The following is a 16,069-nucleotide window of genomic DNA, read 5'->3' as shown; positions in this document are numbered from 1 at the left end:
CGCTTAACTAACAACTTAATGCCAATTCTGATTTACCATTTTATCCTAGGAATGTATTAGCTTATAGCAAGAGTCAGTGTGGCTTGTAGATTTGGTTCATCTGTTACAGTACCTGAACCAAAGCCAGTAATGCCAGTACCTCCCATTACACCTTCAACTCCTTCCTCTGAAGACCCCGTTAGCTTCCCAGATATCTTGGTGTCAGATCTACGTAGGGTTATACAGGAAAAGAAACAGGCCAATGCGGCAGAGCCTTTTCTAGAGGAATATTTGGTCAGTAGTTTCACTTCTATTGGCATGTACAATGTATGCGACAAATTACATCAAAGCCATGCTGCATAGCATCATCTCTATAAATAATAATACCAAGGGCTTTTCACATAGCCTCATTTTAATATAAGAAGTCCTTTTTTAGCAAAACATCATGAATAGAAACATTGGATCACATGCTGATTTTACATTATCCTTGATGGGTTTATTCAATGGTTCAAAATTAACATGAACTTGTGTTGAGCGATGCTTTGAAACCTAAACATACTTTTTGGCTACAATGTTTGTCACATCACATTAGGTTTTGAATTGCTGAATTGTTTACTGGTTAATACACATATTCCACTATCTCACATCAAATCTGCATGTGCCATGTTGATCTTCATAAGATTTCTAACCACAGCATTTATCTTGCAATGATCTTGTGTGATGTTTTCATCCAACTTGCAGCGTGTCTCAATATTAATATGCACTCCATGAGGTGACTTCCATATTGCTGGCTTGCACTGAATGGATATCCGCTTTGTCTCAAGTGCTTGCCAGGCTGCTGTTAACCAACATCATGTTGGTCTACAATTCAATTTGAGTATTAACCATTAAAGGGTCAACCTGTGAAACACACTATATAATTTTGGAAATCATTTTGAACTGGTTGGATAACAAGCATTGTCTCTTGCAGAAAATAGGAATGCCGTCAGTTGAGTGTCTAGTTGGTCGACAGGAAGGCAACATACCCAAGAACAGATTTAAAAACATAACTGCAAGTAAGTAGTGGTTGATCATAAGGCCTGACTACTTACACTGACAAAATGCATTGTCAAGGCTTCATATAGGTGTAGATATTTGCTAGATTTTCTTCCATTGTCTTTATTGGAGTGACATCAGTATATAACTTGTCCACTATAGATCACCAGCAATTTATGATGGCAATAATGCTTATGCACCTGTCTGAATTACTTTTTCAAAGAGAAACGTTACATCTTAGTAATAAAAAATTGCAAAATAGTTCTTTTTTCATGAAGAGGAATCAGATGACTGGAGAGAATATTTAGCTTTCAAGGTTTAAATACCTAAAAATATTTTAAAGACTCCATGAATGGTTTCAGTTTATACCAGTAGTCTTCACATATCTATTGTCTGTGGGAATGTTGTTATGGATAGATAGTGATCTGTGTCATTTTTATTTACAAGGAAATCTCACAAGTTTTACTTGTGCTGAAATGAATACCCTGGAACAGAGATTATATCTGCTAAAATCAGCAATTTCAGCAAATCACAAATGTGTCGGTTTTTTCTTCATCAATATAAGCTGGCATGTTTATTCAAACACAACACTTCGGCAGCATGTTGGTTGTTCAAGTGAATCATTCTGTCAGTATGTGTAGCCAAACCTTTCGCTGCTGTAAGGCGTTTTGCTAGGCTTTATTAAACAATTGTAACACGCTGTGCTTAAAACGGGTTCATGTTGATGTTCCCAAATGGGCTGCTGATGCCATCAACAACTAAAACACATGCCTATATGCTAGTGCTAAAAGACCAATCTTAGCAACAGCTGTAGAGACACAGCAATGCATAAATGGTACGCTGATGACTGCAATATTTTGAGTATAGCCTACTCAAAATATTGTAGTTGTTGAAAATAGTAGTTGAAAAGTGTTTGATGTTTGTGAACAGCAACCAAGATATTAAACAGGTCAGACAATCAGTCGATTTTAAGTGTTGGACTTATAATGATAAAGTATTTCTTGTGCATGTTACTTGTTCTTACTGCTAATTAAATTTCAAATGGTTCATAACGGTCCCTTTATTGTGAAAATGGTCAGTTTTATCACTGTGACTACTCATTTAGGCTGATTAGACCAACCAACTTATAAAATCCTTATGCTTTGCAAGAGGTTGGTGCATCCCCGTTGTGTCCTAAAAAGACCAGTTTAATCTAGTTTGGGCTGATTAAGATATTTTTCCCATCGAGCATTTTGTCTTATTGACACTGCAACATTCAAAAGTATAAAATGTGTCATGGGTCAGAAAATGTTTCACAACTGAATCTTCATTATAAAAATCATCAGTTTTATCACAGTGACTGTGACCCCTTATTGGGTGATGACTAGACTAACCAACCTACGAAATTCTTATACTTTGTGAGAGATTTTTTTGTTGTCGTAGTGTCTTAAGAAGACCAATTCAATTTAGTTTGGTCTGATTAAAATATTTTTCCCATCAAGCAAGTGTCTTATTGACACTGCAATATTCAAAAGTATAAAATGTTTCATAGGTCAGCTGCTTTGAGGGCATGACATGATCAGACAAAAAAATGCATGGGATCCATCTAGAAGACATAAAAACCATGAAAACATAGAAAGGGCAAAACATGAGTGACTCACTCTTAATATTTTCAATCACTATTACTTGTATGTAAGACTAACCAAAGGCTAATCTCATCTCATTGTTTATATTACTATATGTTTGGAAGAAAAAATTGCAGTTATTTCGCTGATTATTGCAAGTTTTAAGAACATGTCTCAACCCCAGCACAACTAAACACGCACTCCTGACACGAAACCAAGTTATGTACTGGACCTGAATGTTCCTTTTGTTGTAGCGGACTCCAACAGAGTGACTTTGAACATAAGTAGAGGTTATCTCACAGACTACATCAATGCCAACTACATCATGGTCAGTGGTCAGTCCAGGAATATACATTAACATGCACATACATGTACATGTACATTTATTTACAAACTGTTCGTACATATATCTTAAATAGTTATATTTCTTACATTTTAGGATTATAGAGGGACAAGCTCTTTTGTAGCTGCGCAAGGTGAGATTCCTTTCAGGCTAACTCTAGAGCTCATAGAGCTATTATAAACACATATAGGCCTACATAAATCTTTGACAAAAACCAGGTGCACATTCTCTAAAACTATGGTAAGTTTACAGCCTATTAAAACTATCAAACTTCTAGTAATTAGTGGTTTCATTTGAAATCAGAAAATGTATGAAAATCAACCTAATAATTAAACTATATATATATAATCTAGTAGTTGTCTGTTATCATTTGTATACCCAGTTAGTAAAGTTTAATTGAAATATGCATGCTTTTACTCTAATGCACTGTGGGAGATCAGGATGCGTTATGATTATATGCAGAGTTATTCCCAAGTTTGAGATGGTGGCTGTGTGGTTGTTTACTGGTAGTGCGCTTGGCTGAGCATCTGAGCATCTGAGCATCTGAATGTACGTGTTCGATATGTGTAAGGTGCAATCTTTTTTCCTAACGCTCTTAGTGGCTTTTGGGCAAACACGGCTCTTATTATAGTAAAGAGTAGAATATTAGCTCGAGTAACTAGCTTATGTTACTCAAATTCATTGGGTAAAGAAACTTAGCCTGTGGCAACTACATTTCCTCATACAGTTGCCACAGTTTATAAGTTGTTTTAAATGAATGTGTAGCATAACAAGTAGAAACAACTTTTACAACAATCTGTTTTACTTGTCTTGAGCTTTCGAATATTTGACTTATGCATTGATCAGACACACAGAAACAAACAAATACCTTCAGTTAAAAGTCAAAATGGTAAATGATGCGCAACTTGACTAAAAAGAAATGTTTTATGCAAAAAACCTTTTTCATTACTCGTGCAACGCTGGGCAATCATCTAGCCGTAATATAAATATAAAAAAGGCCCAGCTTTGTTAACTGTTTTGGTCAATCCCTTTATCTACCTGCTGAAAGTTTTCTATGTTTGCAAAAGTTAATATATGTCTGCTAATAGGGAATTCCTCGGATGTCATCACCGCTTTATTCAACAAACTCACTACCTTCGTGATTACTCTGTTAGCTTGAGTTCAACCTAGCCTTAGTTCAGTATAAGTGTACTTTATATGGTAATGCACAGAGGCTAAAGCTCATTGTACTAAAAATCACACAGTCTGTATGGAGGTCGGTTTCAAAGTCTCTAGTAATGCATACAGATGGTTATTGTGTGTGCCTTCTAGAGCTCATTCATTAAGAGTGAGATTCAGTTCTCTTGCTTACAAGTGAGGAAATGTCACAACTAACTACAATTTACAGTTAATTACAGTTACATGTACAGTAATTAAGTACAAGTGTTAATTACTGATAGGCTCGTTACCTGCCACTGGTAGATTTGGTTAAAATCTGATAAAGAAGCTAATACATGTAGTTTACACATTAGTGAACATAGGCTTAAATATTTAGGCCTTAACAGTGTGTTTATTGGAGGCCTATCAGTAATACTCTCTAAGACTTTAATGAAAAGAAGCCACGACAATTTGGATCTCAATAGCATCATTTTAACAATTTTTGACACCTTTGTCAATGCTTACCGCCCTTACCACAACAGAATTAGCAGATATTTTAGTTGAGTAATTTTATCTACAATTTGTATTGGCAGCATGAGCCAAGTGATACAAACTTTTATGAGACACATGCATAACGCCAGACTGCTATTATGTAATGCAAACCAAGGCAGGCATGCAGGACATAGATTTTAACAGTCAAAAGACAGAAGGTTGGATCATTCATAGCTAACATAGGATTGTACTGGGTGACAGGTACCATATTTCTGTGCTTGTAGGACCCCTTCCTGGGACAATTGAGGACATGTGGAGGATGATTCATGACACCAACTCATCCGCGATTGTTATGCTGGCAAATCCTGTTGAGGCTACCAAGGTTAGTAGCTGATAGCAGGGTCAACACAATTATCCGCTTACAATGAACTCTTTCTACTTGACCAGAGAGCATACTGCAGCTATAAAAAATATGTTTATGAGATTAGCAATCACAGAAGAGTTGATTGGACAAGTGTGATTTTGAGTCATGACAAAACAATACCAACTGATTGTGAAATGCTGACATATATGGCTGACTTTTCTTTTATGGTTTGTAGAACAAATGTGCAGTCTACTGGCCCATGAGCAAGACTCCAGAGAGGTTTGGTCAGTTTGAAGTTAAACTAGCAGAGGAGCAGATCCTAGCTGAGTACAAAGTTAGGAAGTTGGTCTACACGACTGAAGGAGTAAGTGACTTCTATTTTGTAGCAGTTTAGGTTTTATTTACAGTAAATTATATTTTGTTGCTGCAGTTGACACTCGCCTCACCTGTTGACATTTGTCTCACCTGCAGATGTTTGCCTTGTATTGTCTAGGTTGTGCCCCATAACAAGCAGTTTAGCTGTTTTAATCTTTGTTGTATCGTTCATCTACAAAAAAAAACTATTCTTTATATGATAGATTATTATATCTAGAGAAATAAATGTATGTCTCTAAACTTTCTATTTTATAACAATAACTATTAAATTACAGTCTTCTAAAGATTTGTCATAAATTTATTAGACCCATGTTACAATGTCTACCAGGTTAACACCCAAGGTTACGACGCCCCTGTTTTACGGTTTTTTGCCTTACGGTGTAGAACACGGTTAGGAACACGATGTGGAACACGATGTTTTTTGCGCCCTCCATAAGACTTTTTTCGCCATACTACATCAACAAAAATGTTTCTCGAAATTCAAATTTGCTGTTCAATGGGATCAATACACTAAAATAACAAAGATGCTGATATGCTATTTGCAGAAATCTATCCCACAATGCCTGAAAGAGATACGATGCTCGCTTTCTCTCTCAGCTCAGCATTACTCATTATAAATTGCAGTAAAAACAAACCGGAAACCGGCAATAAACATTAAGATGATGCCAAAATTAGAGTGTAGTTTATTAAAATACATACTAAAAGTTAGCTTTATATGTATGTTTAGTAAGATAAATACATTCGAGTTAAATTTAAAGTTTATGTTAGGCCTATATGTTTGTCCACAAGGTAAGGCAGTATGCGGTGTGTACCATCTATAGTAAGGTTACATTTTATTTCAGATCATAACCACAAAATACACTAAAGCTACCATAGGTAACAATGTGCAAATGAGAGAGGTGGATTTTTAACATGCTCTTGTTGTTAGTGTGGTACACGAGGCCTCCGAGTTATGGTCTAGATCCGAAAGGCTCAGCAATTTAGCGTTGAAAGCTTTTTGTCAGATCGGCATTAATTAGGACTCGAACCGTCCTGGTTGAGAGTCAAAAGCACTACCACTAGGTCACCCTAACACCCTGGAAGATGTTATAGACTTCTGAAAAAAGGCTCTGTCGTGCTCAACAAACTTACCATATATATCACAGTCTATACATTTATCATTATCATGAGTAACCATGATATGGATCTATATACTCATGTCACAGCTTATACACTCATTTATGTCATGAGTAACCATCTCATCTCTGTTAGTTTATACTGTAGAAATCACGAACTGTGAAGCAGTTTCACTTCACCCAGTGGCCTGATCATGGTGTACCAACTACAACAGGGCTGCTCAGCTTCAGACAGAGGGTCAAACAGGATGCAGCACGCAGTCAAGCCCCAGTGATAGTTCACTGCAGGTAGAATAAGAAATAATATTGACATAGGTAGAACAGAATAGTCTGTAAAACGAATCTTGGCAACAAGAACAGAGCAATCATTGTAAGTACATTTTGTAAATGACCATTATATGACATGACATGTATTTTGTAAATGACTGTTTTTGGTTTAAAAGCCATAGTAGTCAACACATGAATACATGTAGTAGTATTTTATGTGATGTGCAAAAATTATTGTGTAGTTGCACAATAGTGTAGAAAACTCTGATAATATGCTATAAAATGCTGTGATATACTCTATCATCTAAATGAAGAAATAACTACAAAGAAAAACTTGCATGTTGTTGGTGAGATAAGATCTCATTGATCTTCACAAAAGGTCTGATAATGGATGTTACGATAAAAGCTCGTGTCGTGTGCACAACACTATTACACATCTCCAGCAATACCTTTGTTATTAAAGCATTATTGGAAATTTCTTGTTCATGAATCCGATTCATTACAAATACTGGCACCTTTCATTGTTGGCATTGTTAACTATTGCAGCGCTGGTGTGGGTAGAACTGGCACTTTTATAGGGCTAGACATTCTGATTGATGAGGCTCATGACAAGAGCAAGCGAGAGCCAGCTGTCAACCTGATGAAGTGTGTCTACAACATGAGGAAACAGAGGACTAAAATGATTCAGACACATGTCAGTGAATATACAGCTAAGTCTAATCTGTGGTAAAGCAGAGTTGTTAGCAAATATGGATTGTGTTGGGTGCAGATGCAAGCCTTTAAAGACTGTAAATAAAATTAAAATAAAATAAATTTTCTTTTGATTGTTTCATGTCACCAAAAACTAACTAAGATGTTTGTTCACTCTGAGGTGTACTCTGAGGTCAGTTAGTCACTTGGATATTGGCTGTGCCTTCCATATTGTTTGTTACAAAACTGAACAGTGGTAAAAAATATATAGTAATCCAGAGGCTGAAACAAAATTTAGCACCTCTGATTCGCTTGCATGAAACTTTCACAGCTAGGCTATCTCAAAACTCACTTTATTGCTTTGCTGCGACAAGTCTCGAAGTTTACTAATGTGCCCTTAGACTTGTAGCTCTGTCAGGTATTGTCCTAGATTCATAAAAGCGTGATACATAGCGTAAAATCCACAATATTTGTTGTGCAAAAGGAGACTCGTGGCCAAGTTTAGTGCAATCTTGAGAAAGAGTATTGTCTAGTAGTTTAAAATGTCTAGTATTTTGTTGTGTTTGTTAAGATTATTGTAACACTGACGATTACCGTTAGATTACCGTTTTTTCACTATAGTACTATAAATCGAAGTACATTTGTGATATATAACTGTTATGAGAGTTTGTATGAGACAGAAGTGAGAGTCCAATTTTATTTTACCCTCAATGAGTTCGTAACAGTAGCAGCTTTTTGCTCTTTTTTATAGGACCAGTATCAGTTCCTGTATGAAGTGTTGGCTGAAGCACTTACAGGTGGTGACAGTCTTGTTGATTGCTCACAGTTTACTGAAACTCTTGCCAAGTGGAGGAAGGTGAGACTTCCTATTATTTTCAACCTCCTTCTAATAACAAACACATTAATAAGTATTATATCTGGGTATGTGAGTATTATATATTAAAAACTATTTAGCGGTATTTTACTGCTGTGTTTTTGTGTCATAAACTAGGTTAATTCAAGGGAATTCCAAAGCTATCTAACAAGTTACTTTACAACAGTTTTCTACCCAGAGGTATTTGTGACTTGAAAATTAATAAGTGTTGATTATGTTTACAGAAAGAAACACTCCAACTTTCATGGTATCTGTGGGTGTGTTCTGACTTATCTTGAGTAAGAGCTCAGACTCACAATGTAGATGCATTTATCAAAACTATATATTTATTTTAGCCATCAAGCTTTAGCATGATTGCACACCTGCCTGTCAAGCCCCTATTTTATACAATAGGATGTTATTTAGTCTTTAACTTGAATTTTCAGGCAGCACCGAATGGTAAGAGTGTCATAGAGAAACAATTTGATGAAATGAATGCAGCTGCTGTAGAAGTTGCTGCCTCACGCTACTCTGCTGCCTACTCTGAGGAGAATGTTCCGAAGAGCCGAGACTCTGTCGTGCTTCCACGTGAGTTGTAGACAGTTTGCTGCTATAGTTTTAGCTCTTCTTTTATCATATTGAACAAATTTGTACATTTTAATCAAAAGAATTTCATACCATGTCTCAGTTTTTGTGATATCAACATATACATTTCTAATTTAACTATTGATCCAAATTCCTACTACCTAATTCCTATTCTTAACTTCAAAACTCCTTGTTTCTCTCAATCTTTTTCATATAAAATTAGGTTATTTTTGTCTGCTGTGATAACTAATATGAACAGGTTAAATGGTTTTTAAATGAAGGTCATGTTGTCTGTATTGGAAAACTTGTTAATTGTTGTTTAAAACATTCTTTATTGAACCATCTTTCAAATGTACTAAACAGTCTTTATTAATGTTTTTACCAGTTCTAGTCGTTGATTAACACCATAGATGTATTTAATTCTGCAACCTTTACAAACATATTTAGAGTTTAGCTCAATTTTATTTTAAACACAACATTAAAGCCTAAATTTACACCAGCAACATAGAATGACTCAAATTTAAACAGGAAATGAGCTCAAACCATGTTAATTTCAATGAATTTCTTATAGAGTGAGTTTACCAGATGATAGCATTGAATGTGTTGAGTAATGAAAAGCAGTAGCCATCCTCAGTTTTATCTCATGCACTAGATACATTATTTAAATAATTCTTTTGACCAGTGTCTGTAACATGATCCAACCCTTTGCTAATTGCAGTGGACTTACACAGAGTAAGGATCTCTGCTGTGGCAGATGACACAGACTTCATCAATGCTGTATATATTCATGTGAGTGGCTGCATGTAGTTTAAGTAAAAACTGTTATCTATGAGTTTTATACAAACTGACGGGTAGACCAGCTCACTTTTAAAGTTTCTGATTCGATAAGTACTGTGAGCTGCTGTACTACATGTACATATTATTAAATACATGTTCTCACAGTATTAGCAGCAACAAGTAAGTTATCTATCCAGACACTACTCTGGTGTTCTTAAAACTATCTTATATAATTATAATGCTGGCAACGTTATACTAGTTTATAGTCAGCTTAGAATTGTAAATCATGTATAGAAAATGGCAATAAAAAAGATCAATTATAACAATCATGAAAAGACCGTCTACATGTATGTATCTGGGTCACTTAAATTTTTACAGTGTATATAAAATAATATCTAGGTTGCTATGGCTAGTGAAGTGTATATAATGCAAGAGTCAGACTCTTAGACATGTTTACATCTGGCCAATTGATATGACTTGAATTGAGATAATTGCATAGCAAATCGACAGGAGATTTATATATTTATGCTCTTGAGTTATAACAAGCAGGTCATTTACTTTTGGTCTTCACCAGTGAAATTCATTAGGAATCAGTCAATTATAATCATGATTTGATGCAGAAAATATCAGTCTCTTTCAGAAAGAATACTTGAAACTAAATATTTGTGTGTGAAGACAAAAGAGATCATTTTTTACAAGCAGATGGAAGATGTGTGATTATTGGATTGAAGCATGATCCACTACTGATCTTTTCTATGCAGTCATTTCAATTCAGCTTAATTGAGCTTTTATGGTTTCACCAAGTACAACTCATGATTTAGTTTACAAGTAGGAGTGGAAGGAGGTTTGTAGCCACAATAGGTGAGACACACACATGAATGCTTGTTTTAGGGTTACCATCATCGAAATGGATTTGTGGCAACTCAGACTCCCTTGCCAACCACCACATATGACTTCTGGAATATGGTGATCACCATACAGAGTCCAGTCGTTGTGTTCTTTAATGACACCAAAGTAAGCTTTGATATTACTAATTTAGCACAGCACATATAATTATATCATATACTATGGTCTATGTATTCTAGGAATGTCTCTAACTACATTACACGTTAGTTCAACTATCGTTGTAGAACAAACAATACTGGCCTACTGATGGGCTGACCATCCAATCTGGAATTTTCATCATAGAATGCTTGAGAACAAACAACCCATGCAACTGGTACAAAGAGGTTGAGATCTGTTGCACCATGGGATCGGTACGCATTTCCTCTCTTACACATTTCTCAGTTAGCTGGTATAAACTGTTAGAGTAGCCTAGAAACTAGTCGATGCAACACGAGTATTAAAAAATAGAGCAAGAGTTCAGAGGTCACCGTAAAAAACCAAACACTCAATCTTGAGGGCTTGTCATACCCTTGCATTCTTGTACAAAGGTTGAGGCATGAGAGACAAGTAGCTTAATGAGTGAACACCTTCGCTACCCTTAGGCTAAAGAGAAGAGTTTGGACATCATCTAACAGTCACACAGTCAAAAACTAAGAATTGACTTCCACTATTCCTATATTGTCAGCTTAATCATATCTAGTCACTAACTGTGGCAATTGTACTACTACTACTACTACTAGTATGTACCATGACAGTCTAGTGTGCCCTGGAGATCGTCATGAGTAATTTATAATGATCTATACAATTATACCAAGCTGAAAGTTGAGAGTTCAAATCTTGTACAATGCAACATTTTTCCAACCTCTAACTGTGGCATCAGACAATCACAGCTTTTATTATAGTACAAAATTTGTCTCATCAGCCCGGGGATAAAACATGTGTTGAAGATTGAGCGCAGAATTCATATTCTTTATCTACTCACTCAACTTGTTGACGATGGAATTATGGTGTGGGGTTGTTTCATAGATATATATACCTATAGTATATATATCTATGGGTTGTTTACTGTCACAAGGCCTTGTCTTGCAACTCTTATTATGAGAGTACAGCGAGAATTCAAGTCGATGACTAGCCAATACTACTACCAGAGACTGTTTGTTAGTTTTTCATATTGTGCAGTTATCAGACCACACCTAGGGCAGCTGCAGCAACAAAAACTTGTGAACAGATTTGATAACAAGTTGTAAGCCATGTTGTGCACAACAAAGTTGTGGACAACTTGTAAAAGGCCTTACGCATTCATGTTGCAGACAGAGCATAGGACAACATTGATTGTAGTGAAGATGTCTTCAAAATTACCAACTTCCGGCCAGATGGTAACATTATGCAACAAGCTGCAGAAGTATGCAACATCTGAGAATGATATTATCACTGTGCAGTGCAGGTAAAGCGGTAACTGTACAACCAATTTACGGTTGTGTCCTATGGTGAACACTCTGTCTGGAGAGATTCAAAAACAAGAACTATTCATGTGAAACCACATATTTACATTTTATCCATTTGGTACATTTGATCTATTGGATGAATTTGATCTATTTGGTACATTTGGTCTGTTTTTAATTAATTTATGATACAAAATTGTTATATTGATTTGCATTTAGGCCAGAGCAGTGCTCATTGTACTTAATATGTATTTCAGCAATGGTAACAGACTGAGTGGTCTGTTTGTGGTAGCCATGAATCTCTTCTTGAGGGCTCGCATTGAACAGGAAGTAGATATCGTTCTGGAAGTTAAATTGGCTCGACGGAGCAGACCAGAGTTCATAGCTGACTTTGTGAGTATTACGCACGTGTAATTGATGACTCTGTGAGCAGTAGTATGTGTATATAACTGATGACTATGTGAGTAGTAGTATGTGTGTATAACTGATGACTATGTGAGTAGTAGTACGTGTATATAACTGATGACTATGTGAGTAGTAGTATGTGTATATAACTGATGACTATGTGAGTAATAGAATGTGTATATAACTGAAGACTATGTGAGTAGTAGTATGTGTATATAACTGATGACTATGTGAGTAGTAGTATGTGTGTATAACTGATGACTATGTGAGTAATAGAATGTGTATATAACTGAAGACTATGTGAGTAGTAGTATGTGTATATAACTGGTGACTATGTGAGTAGTAGTATGTGTGTATAACTGATGACTATGTGAGTAATAGTATGTGTATATAACTGATGACTATGTGAGTAGTAGTACGTGTATATAGCTGTTGACTCTGTGAGCAGTAGTATGTGTATATAACTGATGACTATGTGAGTAGTAGTACGTGTATATAACTGATGACTATGTGAGTAGTAGTATGTGTATATAACTGATGACTATGTGATTAGTAGTACATGTATATAACTGATGACTATGTGAGTAATAGAATGTGTACATGTATATTACTGAAGACTACGTGTGTAGTAGTACGTGTATATAACTGACGACTATGTGAGTAATAGAATGTGTATATAACTGAAGACTACGTGTGTAGTAGTACGTGTATATAACTGATGACTATGTGAGTAGTAGTATGTGTATATAACTGATGACTATGTGAGTAGTGGTATGTGTATATAACTGATGACTATGTGAGTAATAGAATGTGTATATAACTGAAGACTACGTGTGTAGTAGTACGTGTATATAACTGATGACTATGTGAGTAGTAGTATGTGTATATAACTGATGACTATGTGAGTAGTAATATGTGTATATAACTGATGACTATGTGAGTAGTAGAATGTGTATATTACTGAAGACTACGTGTGTAGTAGTACGTGTATATAACTGATGACTATGTGAGTAGTAGAATGTGTATATAACTGAAGACTACGTGTGTAGTAGTACGTGTATATAACTGATGACTATGTGAGTAGTAGAATGTGTATATAACTGATGACTATGTAAGTAGTAATATGTGTATATAACTGATGACTATGTGAGTAGTAGTATGTGTATATAACTGATGACTATGTGAGTAGTAATATGTGTATATAACTGATGACTATGTGAGTAGTAGAATGTGTATATAACTGATGACTATGTGAGTAGTAGTACGTGTATATAACTGATGACTATGTGAGTAGTATGTGTATATAACTGATGACTATGTAAGTAGTAATATGTGTATATAACTGATGACTATGTGAGTAGTAGTATGTGTATATAACTGATGACTATGTGAGTAGTAATATGTGTATATAACTGATGACTATGTGAGTAGTAGAATGTGTATATAACTGATGACTATGTGAGTAGTAGTACGTGTATATAACTGATGACTATGTGAGTAGTAGTATGTGTATATAACTGATGACTATGTGAGTAATAGAATGTGTATATAACTGATGACTATGTGAGTAGTAGTATGTGTATATAACTGATGACTATGTGAGTAATAGAATGTGTATATAACGGAAGACTATGGGTGTAGTAGTATGTGTATATAACTCATAACTATGCTGTCTGTCAAATAACCACACTGCATGCTCATTGTAGTTCTATTGTGATGTTTTTAGGCTTCATTCAGCTTCCTCTATGACTTCATCTCTTCCTACTTGAATGACTTCAGCGAATACGCCAACTTTCGCTGATGCACAGTTAGTACCACAGCTCTTCATCACTCGATTGTATGACTGGCTGGCTCAAAATACTGACTTGAAATATTCCATTTGTTTTTTCTATCTTTTACAGTAGATAGTGATATTTTTATAAAATAGAGTAAAATCTTCACTGCAAGAAACTCAGCCACTAATTTTAAATATTCACTATTTAACACTTAATTCTGACTAAAAATCTTCAGAATTTAGTATTTCCAAGTACCCAATCATAGAGAAAGCTTTGTTTTTGGCTGTTGTTATTCACTCCCACAAAATTATCGCTTACTGATGAGATATCTATAATCTTACAGTGGTAATACCGTAAATATTTTGCTCTTTTAACATTTTAGTATCTACTATTACCACAGTATTTATAATGATTTTACTAATACCTTTTATATACATTCCAACGTTTACGAGCTGAAGCTTCAGACTTCCTCATCGATATTTCTACATTTATACAATCTATACCTTTCTATTCTCTCACAACCTGATTGCAAAATAAACTCTGCTTTATGTAATAATCCTGGATTCTATCATTCTTTTGCTTAGAATAACAGTTAGTCAAACGTGCTCTTGACTTGCGGCTATAAGGCTTTTTGAAGCGCACTTACTGATGGCTGAACTGACCAGTGAAGGAGTTCAACCAATCAGATCAATCACAAACTGAAACACAAATAATTTTGTTTGCAACTTCTGAGATAAAACTTATCATAGCTATGATTCTTTACGTTATTATTGTAGTCTTCCTAATGAAAAACTTAAAACTAAAAACACAAACCTTTATGCTGTTGCAGAGAGAATGAGCTGTAATCATTCTAATACTCTGATGAACATTCCACATCCTTATTGCAAGTTCTCAGGTTTACAGTTGAAGAAAAACTCTATGAATAAGATAAGATCAAAGATGGTTTCGGTATTGAATATGAGTACGGTTGAGTTCCTTATGGCAGGTGAATAGGGATGAGAGGGGTGCACCATGACACTCGTAGAGCTCTTGCTGCTCTTTAATGAAGGGGCAAACAGTTACCCAGGGCACTATCATTTGTCATATAAAAACCAAGCCGATGAAACCAAAATTAAAATGTCAAAGATTGCTTTCCATTGTGGAGTTTTTGGTGGTGGTGTTAGTTAACCAAGTAGTAAACAAATTATATGCACAACTTTATGGGTCATTTCTAAAATAAGTCCAGATAAATGAGAACATCAATCATGAGACGTTTGTTACCTTCCTATTGCAGAAACTTGCAATATAAATTCTTAGTATAAACATTAGACACACCTAGGACAAGAGGAAGAACGAAGACCACAAAAGCATGACACTTTCTGAACTGGTTTTCTCCCCATACAAGCCTACTAAAAATAGCTTGCTACCTCATTGACCATGAATATTTCTCTCTCACCTCTTATGGTATATATGGGCATGCACAACATATTTGGACTAAGCCATATTAGCGACCATGCCTTCAGCTCAAAGTCAAGTACAACTTGCATCATTAGCTAGCTCTGGCCAAAGAATATGACTGGATGGCTCTGCTATACATAGCTCTTCTTACAACAAATATATAAACACAGATTTTATTTTATCATTGCATCATATTTTTGAGAGCATTTCCATCCCTTAGAAAAATAAAAACTGGTTATACAAAGTAGATGTAAGTAACATAAGATTGCAGCTGTAAGTTTCAATCGTACTTCATCAGTGTTTTTTTTTGCTAAATTCTGATGAGAAGATTTGCGGTGAGCTGCTTCCTAAAGTGTTTATTATTGCTTTGTAAGATGAAGTGCTCACTTGCTGCTTGGTTGTCTTTGTTTGCTCTACAGCATAGACTGCACTTCCAGAAAAAATATCAGTTATCCGCGTCAGAATTTGGGCTTCATAGATTTCTTGAAAATTGAGCTGAGGTCATCAAG

General features: G+C 35.4%; 1 protein-coding gene across 1 annotated transcript; it reads left to right on the top strand.

Annotated features, from left to right (window-relative positions):
* Positions 1–210: 210 nt before the first annotated feature.
* On the top strand, positions 211–14,242 carry LOC137407131 (receptor-type tyrosine-protein phosphatase epsilon-like). The gene is made up of 16 exons (XM_068093735.1): positions 211–273; positions 950–1,034; positions 2,873–2,946; positions 3,058–3,094; positions 4,875–4,972; positions 5,190–5,249; positions 6,593–6,732; positions 7,258–7,405; positions 8,153–8,257; positions 8,701–8,842; positions 9,558–9,628; positions 10,508–10,630; positions 10,747–10,872; positions 11,812–11,945; positions 12,201–12,336; positions 14,075–14,242. Exons 2-16 carry the CDS (start codon positions 959–961, stop codon positions 14,147–14,149), a joined length of 1,545 nt encoding a protein of 514 aa, XP_067949836.1. The 5' UTR covers positions 211–273; positions 950–958; the 3' UTR covers positions 14,150–14,242.
* Positions 14,243–16,069: the final 1,827 nt, after the last annotated feature.

Source organism: Watersipora subatra, chromosome 1 (genome assembly GCF_963576615.1).
Source record: "Watersipora subatra chromosome 1, tzWatSuba1.1, whole genome shotgun sequence".
NCBI classification, from domain to species: domain Eukaryota; kingdom Metazoa; phylum Bryozoa; class Gymnolaemata; order Cheilostomatida; family Watersiporidae; genus Watersipora; species Watersipora subatra.
This window is presented reverse-complemented; position numbering and strand designations above follow the sequence as displayed.

Coding starts and splice junctions, on each gene's coding strand:
- LOC137407131 (XM_068093735.1), top strand. CDS start 959: ATGCCGTCAGTTGAGTGTCTAGTTGGTCGACAGGAAGGCAACATACCC. Junction 2,947..3,057: donor TCAATGCCAACTACATCATG/GTCAGTGGTCAG, acceptor CTTACATTTTAG/GATTATAGAGGGACAAGCTC. Junction 11,946..12,200: donor ATTATCACTGTGCAGTGCAG/GTAAAGCGGTAA, acceptor TATGTATTTCAG/CAATGGTAACAGACTGAGTG.